This window comes from Microchirus variegatus (assembly GCF_963457635.1).
Source record: "Microchirus variegatus genome assembly, chromosome: 15".
In the NCBI taxonomy this organism is placed as follows: domain Eukaryota; kingdom Metazoa; phylum Chordata; class Actinopteri; order Pleuronectiformes; family Soleidae; genus Microchirus; species Microchirus variegatus.
The window spans coordinates 7,248,397-7,261,368 of record NC_139816.1 but is presented as its reverse complement, the minus strand read 5'-3'; the positions used below and the strand labels follow the sequence as shown (position 1 = coordinate 7,261,368).

General features: G+C 42.7%; 2 protein-coding genes across 2 annotated transcripts; one reads left to right on the top strand and one right to left on the bottom strand.

Moving 5' to 3' along the window:
* Positions 1–3,896: 3,896 nt before the first annotated feature.
* Positions 3,897–10,040, top strand: kpna1 (karyopherin alpha 1 (importin alpha 5)). The gene is made up of 14 exons (XM_083902079.1): positions 3,897–3,951; positions 4,637–4,770; positions 5,646–5,759; positions 5,836–5,935; positions 6,029–6,123; positions 6,216–6,347; positions 6,439–6,527; positions 6,635–6,734; positions 6,819–6,982; positions 7,101–7,179; positions 7,275–7,400; positions 7,489–7,616; positions 7,735–7,910; positions 8,206–10,040. The coding sequence occupies exons 2-14, from the start codon at positions 4,645–4,647 to the stop codon at positions 8,391–8,393; spliced, it is 1,617 nt and encodes a 538-aa protein (XP_083758205.1). The 5' UTR covers positions 3,897–3,951; positions 4,637–4,644; the 3' UTR covers positions 8,394–10,040.
* Positions 10,041–10,191: 151 nt separating this feature from the next.
* On the bottom strand, positions 10,192–12,898 carry fam162a (family with sequence similarity 162 member A). Its single transcript, XM_083901613.1, has 5 exons — positions 12,781–12,898; positions 11,811–11,894; positions 11,517–11,628; positions 10,994–11,102; positions 10,192–10,860 (listed from the first exon to the last, which is right to left on the bottom strand). Exons 1-5 carry the CDS (start codon positions 12,821–12,823, stop codon positions 10,792–10,794), a joined length of 417 nt encoding a protein of 138 aa, XP_083757739.1. The 5' UTR covers positions 12,824–12,898; the 3' UTR covers positions 10,192–10,791.
* Between the last annotated feature and the right edge of the window lie 74 nt (positions 12,899–12,972).

Here is a 12,972-nt window from a genome sequence, read left to right as displayed (position 1 = left end):
TAAGGTTAAGGCTTCTGCATTAACTGTTTATGGCTGAGATCAGGGATAATGTTTTGTTTAAGCTGCAACAGCTGACCTCTTTAGTTAATCTTTAAAAAAAAATTTAAAAGTAGTATAAAGCATTACTATATATAGTATATACAATAATCATACTAACTGAGATAATGTAACAAACAAGGACACAGTGACAAACAGTGTGTAGTGTAATAGTAATGAAAATAACAATAATATATAATGTGCACATCCCAATAATGAGATATATATTGCTTTCTACAATATTAAAATATCTAATATTCAAGTTAGAAAGAGCATTCATCTTCATAAGAAGCTCTATATCAATTATAATTATTGATTCATAAGAGATTTAACGTTAATTTAGTGCATTGGAGTATAAAAGTGCAATGTTTACCTCAGAGGAAATGCAGGATTTTACAAAGGACAACTGAACCATGGGCTTATAATGAACTGACATCAACTTTTATTCATTCATCTTCTGTTCCAAAATATTAGAAACATTTAGAAACCAACCATTTGAAAAAAAAACATGGACAGAAAATGGCAGATAGTCTCACATGACAGACAACACACTACATCATCTTGTGAACCTGAAACGCTCTGTGTCCATGGACACTGAGCTAATTATGTACAGTCCTGTCATTGTCCAGCAGCAGACGTCAGAATCTGGATTGTGAGTCCGCCTCCGCCTCCAGCACAAAGACACTAAAAACACTAAAAACTCCGCAGGGTCATGAAGAAAACTGGATGATACGCGTAACTGGAGTCAGGGTCTTCTGTTCCATTAACCCGAAACAGTCTGTGCGCATGAACGCATGGCTTAAAAAACATAGTTTACTAATTATGTACAGTTTTTTTTCCCCCCATTGTCAAAAGTCAGTCGTGGTCCAACAAGCAACAGCTACCGGAACCTGAACTTTGGCACCACTTTGGCAGCAGACCCTCCAGATGTGCGCCGTCGCGCCTGTGGGCAGTAACGAAGCGTGTGCGCTCTGTCTCCCGAGGCTTCGCATGCGGGACAGGTGTATTTCCGCAGGATGGGACAGGTGACTCTGCCGTCCGAGGATTTGAGTCTGTGGGTCCGGTAAACCCTCGGAGTTTCGCCGTTCTGCTTACAGAAGCAGCAGAACTTGGGTAAGGAGATGCTGCTGTTGCTGTTGTCGGAGATGCTGCTGGATGAGCTGGTCTGTCTCACCTCCTCCTCCTCAGCATCATCTTCTTCTTCCTCGTGGTTCCACACAGACGCCGGCTCCGGCTCCGGCTCCGGCTCCTGCTTTGGCCCGTCACCGTCTCTGCGCTCCACCTCGCGGCTGACGCACAGCTTCCGCATGAGCGTGCCCAGGTTCATGTAGTCGTGCCACATGTTGAATTCACCCTCGGTGAGGAGGAGGAAGCTCTGCGTGTCTCTTCTCGTCGCCGTCATCTTTGGAGAGAGTTCGTGCGCAAAGTTTGCGCCTCTCAGTGTTATATGTAGACGTGTGGAAATGGCTGTTGATTGCAACAGTGTTGTGCTGATGCCAGGTGTCTGCAGAGGAGACGCGTCTCTTTCATGTCGGATAGCTGTAGTTGAAGGTGCTTTGGTGTTTGGACTTTTCCTGTGACCTCTGCGCAAAAATGAACTCGTGGGTGACGACGACAACAAACGAATGTTGATGACTGTGGATCAATAGAGAACACGATCAGCTCCAAACCTACAGAAGAGGCACATGATTGGAGTGATTGACACTAGAGGAGCGCATATGGGCACATTAACGTATGATACTATTACTACTATTGTTGTTGTTGTCGTTACCTTCTTATGATAATGTTCTGCACCTGACATCTCACTCATTAGTCCATAAATGAGGCTCTGACACATCATAACCAAGATCATGCCTCGATAAGATTGCAGGGATAGATAGATAGATAGATAGATAGATAGATAGATAGATAGATAGATAGATAGATAGATAGATAGATAGATAGATAGATAGATAGATAGATAGATAGATAAGACTTAATCCGACACTGGGGGGGAACAAAATTAGACAAATACAAGTGTGTGTGTGTGTGTGTGTGTGTGTGTGTGTGTGTGTGTGTGTGTGTGTGTGTGTGTGTGTGTGTGTGTGTGTGTGTGTGTGTGTGTGTGTGGACCAAAACACTTGTCTACCTAAGGAAGTGGGGACATTTCGGCTGGTCCTCACATCCTGACACCCCTAAAAATGTATTTTTTAAGGCTAAGGCCTGGTTTTAGGGTTAGCATTAGGGTTAGGGTAAAGGTTAGGCACTTAGTTGTGATGGTTAAGTTTAGGCTAAGGGGCTAGAGAATGCATTATGTCAATAAACGTTTCTATTAGATTAGATTAGGGTTAGGATTAAGGTCAGGGTAAGTCTTCAGGAAATGAATGTAAGTCAATGCAATGTCCCCTTAAGTCATGAAAACCTCACGCCTGTGTGTGTGTGTGTGTGTGTGTGTGTGTGTGTGTGTGTGTGTGTTATTGCGCACAGCTGCCACAGACCATCAACACCCTGAACGACCCTCGGCGCCAGAGCGTCTGGACTACAGGTGCAGAAACTGCGTCTTTGTTGTGCAGCAGCAGCATCATCCGAACATTCAGCGACACTTACACACTTTACTATTATTATTATTGTTGTTATTGTTATTATTATGACACTGTTTCTCCTCCGGCTCCGTCTGACCTCTCAGACTCTCGCTTTCGTGCAGCTGCTGCGTCCGCGACTGGATTTTAATTTGCATATTTGTTGCATTTTGTTGTTTTGTCGTGTTTGTACAATAACATTGTGTTGTTATAATTTCGCCTGGGATTGGCACCAGCAACCCTCATCGTGTGGAGGACAAAGAAAGCGCCAGAAGATGAATGATTGGATGCATAATAATCGCAGATTAAAGGACATCATAAAAGGACATTCTGTCAACAATGAAGCATCACACAGTGAGCGATAAAATGAGCTGATGTCAAACTCACTTAAATTCAAGTTGTGACTCATTATTACACTTATAAAGAAGCGATATCTCAAACTGGGCATAATAGTACACCTGTGTCCCTGTGTTTTGTTATTATAAATAATTGGGAGAATAAGGAAAAGCGCGCCCTCTGCTGGCAACAACAGGCACGACATAGAATTAATTATAATGAAAACGTATGAAGAGGTGAATCAACAACAACAACAGATCAGAGAACTGAATGCATGAGTAAGTAATAATATGGATACTTACAGAGCACTACTGCATGTTTTACTACTCTTCTATGATTTAATTTAAACAGAGGTTGATATCTTTGTATATTTATATACTTTATAAATGTCACAAAACAGAGGTAATCCTAAAAATAAGTAAAGGTTTAAAACAAATGAACTCCTCATTGACCACTGATAATAAATATATCTTAAAGTGACGTCATTCTGACCAGTAAAATCTGTATTGTAACGGTAGTTTTGAGTTTGACATGTGTGTTATAGCAGTTTATAGCCAGTAGAAGGCGCTAGGGTGTTGGGCATACAGTTATTGAAAGAAACAAACAACAAAACAAGCTGAAGGGGAAGATAAAGTTCATGCGCTCCGTGTGTTGACATCCAGAGAGAGGATTGGATGTAAGAAAATGTCGTTTGCAAATAAATAAAACATAAAAATCGTCCCTTCCAGGTCGTCTTTGGGCTCCGCCCTAAATCACCATGGCAACTTATGCGCCAGTCACTGCTTTCGTGCAACCGAGTTCAGGCTGAGTTCAGGCTAAATTCCGTCAGGGTAACTGACAAAGTCCGGCTTAATCCACTCTCTTATCGAGTTTTGTGTAACAGCTTCAAAAGAGCGGCGGAGTTGCGGGGGTTTGTGTTGCGGAGTTGTGAGCTGCGCATGCGCAGTAACGTACCGGCGACGGCTGTGTGTGTGCGAACGGTGGCCTAGAGAAGAAGGGATTACAGAGCCCGATTTGACAGGTCAGATAATAATAGCTACATGTGTTTCAAGTATGTGTTTAGTGACGTTCTGTTTCCATAGGTGAATGTTATTCACAATGTCTGTTATGTTATAGGGTAAAATATAGGCCTTTCACGTGATTAAACGTTGGGTTTTGGGAGCTAACCTTAGCTTGCCACTGCTAGCCAGCTAGCCCTAGATAGCTAGAAGATTGTGCTAACAGCGGCTATGACATTAAATAACACAGTATGTGTAGCCTTCAGGCCTCTTAAATGTTGATGTATGGTTTTGTAATCAGTGAATCTACAATTATAAACACCACATTGAACCACTGGATAGTAATGTGTTGGTTTGCTCTTCAAATACGCAGTGTCAAGTCAGAGAAAGCTAACCAGTTAGCTCGTATCCTCAAATGCCCCATTTTTGGAACATTGTTTGATGACGAAGCCGATCCTCTGTTTATATCACGGCTGGACTTTGAACATCACTGTTAGTGAGTGAACTGAACGGTGTGCTTGTCATATACAAACTGAAAACTTGTCTGTTTAAGCGGCGTAGACGCGTTATTACACAACTGGAGGTGTTATTCAAGGAGGAGGTCAGCATATGACATTACTTTGCCCGTCTGAAACTGGGAAGTGAACAAGATTTTTCCGCCAACACATGCATCGCATAATAATCACGTGTGTCTGCGTGTTTTTCCAGGCTGCACAATGAGTCAGAGTAAGGACAATGCACGACTCAAGTGCTACAAGAACAAGTCTCTCAACACAGATGAGATGAGGAGGAGGAGGGAAGAGGAAGGTGTACAGCTCCGCAAACAGAAAAAAGATGAACAGGTGACCAAAGCGTAATTGTCTAATATGATTGTTGTTTCTTTTATATATATACATATATATATATATACATATATATACATGTGTGTAATTAACATTCAAGATGTAACATACTGCATTTCTGCATTATTGGATCTAAAAACAAAAACAATGAGAGAAGACAAATGTTATATATTGTGTTGAGTAGTGCGCTTACATTTAGCTCACACTTTAAATCAGGGGTCTCAAACTGACGGCCCCCCCAATCGATTACATGCGGCCCCCCCACTTAATATCATGCTATAATGAAAACATGGCCCTCGACCTCACAGTCTTTTAAACACAGTGTGTAGCTGAGGCACAGCTGCCAACGAGGTGACAGAATATAATACACGTTTGCAAGCGATGTTTATTATAACCGTAATAACAAGACATTTGGTCATAATTATCCCATAATAATATCATATACAACATTCAATTATATATATGAATACACTTGTTAGGGCCTGAGCCACGAATGGCAGTGGCCGAAACGGCCCCTGGTACAAATTTTAATTACAGTTGTCCACACTATTATTTATGTAATTTAAAATAAATGTATGTTTTTGATATTAAAACATTGATTTTGCATCATAAATAGTATTATTAAGTATACGTGTGATATCATGATGCAATATTGTGATCTTTTTTTTTTCCCCCACTTTTTGTTCTCTCGGCCGGCCCCCTCTTGACCACAATAAATGCGCATTGGCCTCCAGGTCATTTGAGTTTGAGACCCCTGCTTTAAATCCATAGAATGTAGAATACATAAAGGTTTGAGTTTGTTTCATGTCTGTGTTTCAAAAATCATCTTCTAAATAATACCAAACTAATTTGCTTAAATACTATTTGTAATCCAGCTGTTTAAGAGGAGGAATGTTGCCACAGTGGAGGATGTCGGCATCCTGGAAGAAGATGGAATGGCCGACAGCGGCTACTTGGAGTCCCAGGCTAACAACATGGACCCACTTATGGTGAGGAAAAACAATGTTTGAATACTTAGTTAAACGTCTGTGTTTGTTATTACTCTTAACCTCCAATTCTCTACAGTGTGGGGTGATCTCTGAAGACATGATTCAAATGATCTTCTCCAGTTCCCCTGAGCAGCAGCTAATAGGCACTCAGCGCTTTAGAAAACTGCTTTCTAAAGGTAAAGTCACTGTTAAGAATCTATACCTTTGCATACATACGGTAAACATTTTAAACTGCAATTAAAACATTTGTTTTTTCAACTTCTGCACAGAACCCAATCCACCCATTGATGAAGTCATTGCTACTCATGGGGTGGTGGAGCGTTTTGTTGAGTTCCTGAAGAGAAGAGAAAACTGCACATTGCAGGTATGCATTGACTCTGTAACTGTGTAATTGGACAGGTAATAAATGTTGAATGCCATTAAGTAATTATTATTATTTTTTAAATATTACTTCAGTTTGAAGCTGCGTGGGTGTTGACCAACATTGCATCAGGAACATCCCACCAGACACGGGTGGTGATCAAGGCAGGAGCTGTGCCCATATTCATAGAGATGCTCAACTCGGACTTTGAAGACGTACAGGAACAAGTAAGCAGTGTTCACACAGACGGCTAATAAACCATTATGTGTCTTTATAGGACGTTTGATTGAATAAGAATGACTTTTCTGTACCTCTCAGGCAGTGTGGGCCTTGGGTAACATAGCAGGAGACAGCACGGAATGCAGAGACTTTGTCATAGATTGCAACATTCTACCTTCCCTGCTGCAGTAAGTCATGAAGCCTCTGAGATATCCTACATCTTATTGCACTTTTGCAAAATAAAGAGCAACACTTGTGCTTTGGAAAATGTCCCATGTTAAATCTCCTCTCGCAGGTTATTGGCCAAACAGAATCGTCTAACAATGATGAGGAACGCGGTGTGGGCTCTATCAAACCTGTGCAGAGGAAAGAACCCGTCTCCGAATTTCACTAAGGTAATAATCTGTCAAGATTTTAACGTTACTGTGGCAACAGGCATACCTCTGACAGCATCTGAGGTCACAATGCTTTTCTTCCAGGTGTCCCCGTGCCTCGGTGTGTTGTCTTGGCTGCTTTTCGTCAACGACACCGACATCCTGGCTGATGCATGCTGGGCGCTCTCGTACCTGTCTGATGGCCCCAATGACAAAATCCAGGCTGTTATTGACTCGGGAGTCTGTCGCAGGCTGGTAGAATTACTGATGTAAGGCTTTTAAACATGTATGCCTCGAGTAAAGGGCCAATATGTTATGCTGTAATTAGTTTTAAACTACAGAAAAGACACGCGAGTGAGCTTAAACCACATACCTGTGTTGTTCCAGGCACTCTGATTATAAGGTGGTATCCCCTGCATTGCGAGCCGTCGGTAACATCGTCACTGGAGATGATCTACAGACACAGGTAAAGACAACATGTCTACAAATGAAAGTGATACGACTCAGTTCAGAAAGCGTGCAGTCACTTACAGGTGAATGTTTCAAACGCTGCCTTCACAGGTGATTCTGAACTGCTCAGCGCTGCAGTCCCTACTTCACCTCCTGAGCAGCTCCAAGGAGTCCATTAAGAAGGAAGCCTGCTGGACGATCTCCAACATCACCGCAGGGAACCGAGCACAAATACAGGTCAGTGCGCGTGGCTCTGCTTTACCTGAGAGACTGTTACTCATGGTTTTAAGTTTGAATCGATCTGTTCCTACTCTTGCTTTCGTAGATGGTAATGGATGCAAATCTGCTGCCGCCTCTGATCGCTATCCTCCAAGTAGCAGAGTTTCGCACAAGGAAGGAGGCAGCGTGGGCCATCACCAACGTCACCTCTGGGGGCTCTGCAGAGCAAATCAGGTACGACACCTGGTGTGGCATAGCCATACAGCCAACAGCTTGTCTCTGAGATGGTGTGGTAATTTATTTTTTATGTTTGGTGAGCAACTTAAGTGCTATTCTCTGCTGCCCCCTGCAGGCACTTAGTGGAACTGGGCTGCTTAAAACCCTTGTGTGACCTGCTCACACTTATGGACTCCAAAATAGTTCAGGTGGCTCTGAATGGGATTGAGCACATCTTGAGACTGGGAGAACTGGAGGCCAAGAGGAGCGGAGGCATCAACCCGTATTGTGCGCTCCTTGAAGAGGCCTACGGTAGGTGTCCATATTTAGAATATCATAAATATTTTTTCATTATGATATGACACTGGCAAGGAGATGCTACAGGTTTGTTTAAACAGTTGTTTTATGATGCAAATAACATTTTTACTCGACAAGACTATTGATGGCTTTACTTGTGTGATAATGTGTCTTACAAAATGCTGAATTGTAGACTGCCTGGAGTGCTGTGAACTTGTAAAGCTTGAAACAAGAACTGGTGCTGTTGGCGGTGTGAGCAATCAGAGTCACGTGGCATCTAACGATGATGATTTTTCATCCCTCTTCTCAGGCGTGGACAAGCTGGAGTTCCTCCAGGGTCACGAGAACCAGGAAATCTACCAGAAAGCCTTCGACTTGATCGACCGCTACTTTAACAGCGATGAAGAGGATCCGTCTCTGGCTCCGGCCGTCGACCTGCAGCAGCAGCAGTTCCTCTTCCAGCAGTGCGAGGCCCCAATGGAGGGTTTCCAGCTATAATGCTCAATCCTCTCTTCTCCTGATGTGATCCACCTTCATCCTCGGCTCTGCTCATTCCTCTCGCTCCCTGCCCGCTGCCACGATCGAGGGGCAGACGACAACCCTAGGCAAACGATTTTTAATTGTCATTATGAAAATTGTTACCATTACAGGAGCACGTGTGTGTGCGCGTACATCTAACGTGGGTCGAGTTCTGCCGTCTTGTTAGCCAGTTTGTGAAGGTTTCACTCATCATTCTGAGCCCTCCGACCAGCTCACGCCACAGCACTTTCCACTAGATGATCCCTGCAGCACCTCCCTCCTCTTTCTTTTAGTTTTCCCATCCCAGAAAGGCGTTTCTCTCCGTGTTCCCGCAGGCTTGATGATCCCCATCTCTGGTGCAGTGAGAGTTTTAGGACTGCTCTGCTTGTCTGATTGAAGCATTGGTGACTCGATGACAAATGTGGATGTTAATTTGACTCGCTCCCACACAGTAGAATGATCTAACCTGAACACTGGATTGACCAGAAGACGCTGACCATGTTATTAGTTGTGGTCACTGGACTTAACTTCCCATAGCAGGGCCGTGTGGCTAGTCCCAATCCCCAAGACTTGACTTGACTGAAGGCACTTAAATGACTCGAATCAAAATGGAGGAAAATCTCCCTCACCTCTTTTCTCTGGCCATTGGATTCAGTGACCACAGATGGACAAATCAGGAACTTGACTGCGCCGCTGACGGGGGTGGAGCTTGTCGGCGACACACCAGGCTGCTTGCGTTCCATCCTGGATCTCATTTCAAACATTCCTCTATCCAGTAATGGGACTTTTTTTTTCCACCTGCACAGACTGTCTCCTGCCTCTGGTGTGATACAAATAACCCCATGGAACCATGGGAATTGGAGTCTTCCCTCGCACTGAGACAAATGGACAGACTTGGACGAGACAAAACAGACTAATGAACCCTGGATTCTGTCCGGCAGCAAACCAGCGGGAATTTTTATTATCTTATCAATAATTTCATTTAATTTGCAGCACTTTAGTTCAGGACCGATGCCTCATCGAGAGTAATTTTTACATTAGCTATTTAATTGGTTGATGATACTGCTCATCCCTCCTCAGGAAGAGGTGTAGAGGTGTGATCTGTATCCTTGGTCCCCTTCTGGTATTACAAGGATTACAATGTTCTTCACTGTTAACCCTTGACACAAAGGGACTCCAGCAGATTGTAGACAGAAACTGTTAGCACACTAAATACAAATCAGTGGATCATACTGCCTCAGCAAAGCTACAAGAACTTTATTGTGACAAAGTAAATCAATCTTTGTCTTTTTCCCAAGAGAATTGGATGTTTAGGTTGGAGTCTATTATGTTGCTGATGGTGCCATAATCCAGACTCTGCAGAAATCCCTCCAGATAATTTCAACAAACCTACAGATGAAAACTTGTAGACTGGTGATCATCTTAGTGACCTAAGCTGAATGTTTGTTTACCGAGTTCTCTTTACATTGCTTACTTTTGTCAAATCTCTGCAGGAGATGACCAGCTCTACATGTTCATTATTGTTTGTTGTACCGAGTTTGTGCACCTGTTCCCTGTTCTGCCATTTGCATAAAAGCCGTTTCATGAAAAACCGTAGACGTGACTCAGTTTCACTGTACGGAGGACAGCATTTTCTTTGATACACTTAAAGCCATGTATCATTTACTGCGAGTGACCACAAAACGCAAGCTCAGAAAATTAGAATCGGTTAGGTTTACAACACTTCGGTTTGTCAATACAGAAATTTATTGACGTAATTTCTGTTGGTGCTCACATAAACAAAGAGATCCCACAAACAAGCTTAATTACATGAGTATCTGGGAAGGGCAGATGTACAGAGCTGAGCCCGAGTTACTACTTCAAAATGGGAAAACTGAAGTCTTCACAAGACATTCTATTCACTACCTCTGAGGTAAGTTTAAGAACGGATACCTAAAGCACTTACACTCGCGAGTCTTGGAGGTATGTGTAATGAATCCTCAACTAGAAGCACTGACAAATGTTCTTTAATTCCAATTGGGTTTTTTTGCAACACATTTTTAGTAAATCATAGTTAAGAAATATGCACCACAGTGTATTTGTGGTACATCATAAAAAAACCTCAAAAATTGACGGTAGTTTTAACCTCAATACATTCACGCATTGGGTTTAAGGACTTTTTTTTTTATATACCTCTATTAAGTGAATCAGCTGGTTGCAAAAAAGTTACACCAGGTATTGATTGCAGTTCCACGTGAATGGTAGTGAAGGGTTGAGAGGTTGTGATGTATCTACCGGGAAGAGAAACAACTGCTCCAGCACTGGCAGACTGAAATGGTTGCAAAGAGACGAGCCATCCTGTGCCATCTCAGGTAGGGCAACGGCAGCTTCCACATCTTTATGATTCCTTCAATTTCGCTTTTCTCTCCATGTTCATAGACGTGAGCGACTCATTACGGCCAGCAGCCTGCAGAGGACGGTACAATGCACGTGAGGGTTTATATACTTGACTTTCAGAAACAGCAGTGACCTTTGGACTTAGGGAAACTACAACATGGCTACAAGGGAAAATACAGGGAAAGCGAGTAAGCGTCACTTACTCGCTTTCCCATGATCGCCATCACCACACAGGCGGCAATTATGACCGCCATCATTCCATAGCAGGCCTTCACTCTGACTTGGGTTCGGGCACCATCAATCATCTCGTGTCTGTAGCACAGGATAGTCTTTTTTTAAAAAACATTACAACACATGTCACAAAATATACATGACACTGATTTCCTGCTGCTTTTAATCTCACCACTGTAGCACAATATTGCAGGTGATGTGTGTGTGTGTTCCTTCTTTCCGCTGTCTACATTCATAATGTGCATTGTGTTCAGGGGTCGGTCTACAGTTTGTATGCGTGACAATCAGGTCTTTACCCACCCACACCCTGATGTCAGTGATTAACCTCCAGCCACAAACAAACCCCAGTGTTTGAAGTGCAGCCGACAACGTGGCTCATCTACTTATCCAGCTCGGTTTCATTTTTTTGTGAAGAAAATTAATTAAATCACACGCCAAGCCAGTCAAATAGAAGTGTGCTGGGAGGTCTGGTGTAAACAGGAAGAGGCTACTTACGACACAAGCTCTGGGATCTGGTCTGGGGTCTTGAAACGTCCTGCCCAGATCAAAATCTTCTTGTCAAACTTTGTTGGTTTGATGGCTGGGATTCTGAACCCAGCACGAGCTGCTGTATGACAAAACAAAAACTTTTTCTTATTTATTTTTACAAACCTTGGTTATCATATTCCACGCCCTGTACTTGACCACACACACACACACAGACTTATGACAAAATCTAATAAGCATAGTAACTTACACAATAATTGTGAGGCAAATGAATGCGACTGAACTGGACCCACAAACTCTTACCTTCTCCTGGAGGTGCAGGCTGTTGTGGTGTATTGCACATGCCCCTGTGGCTCCATGATTCCGTGGCTCGTCTATAGCTTTGACCTATTGAAAACAGATCATTCACACTGACCATTTATCAGCTGATGACACCAGCAAAATATAATCACAAAATTATTTCTGATTGAATTAGAGCCCAAGACAACTTGCGGAAATGGCACAACAATGACAATTATTATTATGATGATTATAAGTAACTTAAGAAAGCATAAACCGTTTCCCACGGTGTCAATAAACTTATGTATCGCAATGTTTACAGTTTGTTTTCTGTTGTTTATGTTTGCTAGTCTTAACATGGATTCCCCAATGATAATCTCATACTTTCTTGCACCAAGACTGTTAAGAATAATTGACAACACTTAAGACAAGATAAGGTGCAAACAGTCTCTCCGTGTTCTTCTTGTGTGATTGTATAAACAAGCCATGCCGTGACGTAATGTTGTGCACAAGTGACGTAATGATCTGGAGGTTCAACAGGTGGTTTGGAGAATTTTAATCCCGGGATGATAAATTTACAAAAGCAACTGTGGGGCTGTGTATGACACGTCCCGTCATAAAACAACAATAAACATAATTTATTTTTACTGTGGCGCTTTTATAAGATGACTAAACTACTCACGTCACACTTTACTGAATCTTATCATTACCTCTGCAGACTAAAGTGTCGAGTCACGTAACGTCATCAACAACACCAACGAATCTTTGCTGCTAAACGAAACGCTTATTTAACCCATAGTTATCGCCGTTAGCTAAACATACCGAGTGGTAGAAAAGAGAAAGGACGAAGAAGGGGATGGTAGAAGGGGTGTGAGGAAAAGGCATCTTATGCAACAATACGGATGAATAAACTGACTTTTAACACCACCGCCAACAGCTAGTCCTTCGGTCAACAACCGAAAACAACCAAAATATTATACGTAGCTGTACTCACCTAAGATAGTGCGGACAGAGAGGCGAGACCTGACCAAATTCATACTTAAAATCGAACCTGAACCTGGACCTGGAGTTGTATTTATATCAGCTGCTGAATGTCAACGAGCACAGCGAACAGGACCCCGTCACATTACCGTCAGACGCTGATACTTGTGCCTGATCAAAAATACTGCGTACGCATACGTTGGTG

Bases quoted from the DNA above. Each gene is read 5' to 3' on its own strand.
- kpna1 (XM_083902079.1), top strand. From the start codon at position 4,645: ATGAGTCAGAGTAAGGACAATGCACGACTCAAGTGCTACAAGAACAAG. The intron at 5,760-5,835 runs GTGAGGAAAAAC...AATTCTCTACAG, and splicing joins ACAACATGGACCCACTTATG to TGTGGGGTGATCTCTGAAGA. The intron at 7,401-7,488 runs GTCAGTGCGCGT...TTGCTTTCGTAG, and splicing joins GGAACCGAGCACAAATACAG to ATGGTAATGGATGCAAATCT.
- fam162a (XM_083901613.1), bottom strand. From the start codon at position 12,823: ATGAATTTGGTCAGGTCTCGCCTCTCTGTCCGCACTATCTTAG. The intron at 11,895-12,780 runs GTGAGTACAGCT...TGTTTTCAATAG, and splicing joins CTCTGTCCGCACTATCTTAG to GTCAAAGCTATAGACGAGCC. The intron at 11,629-11,810 runs GTAAGAGTTTGT...TTTGTCATACAG, and splicing joins GCCTGCACCTCCAGGAGAAG to CAGCTCGTGCTGGGTTCAGA.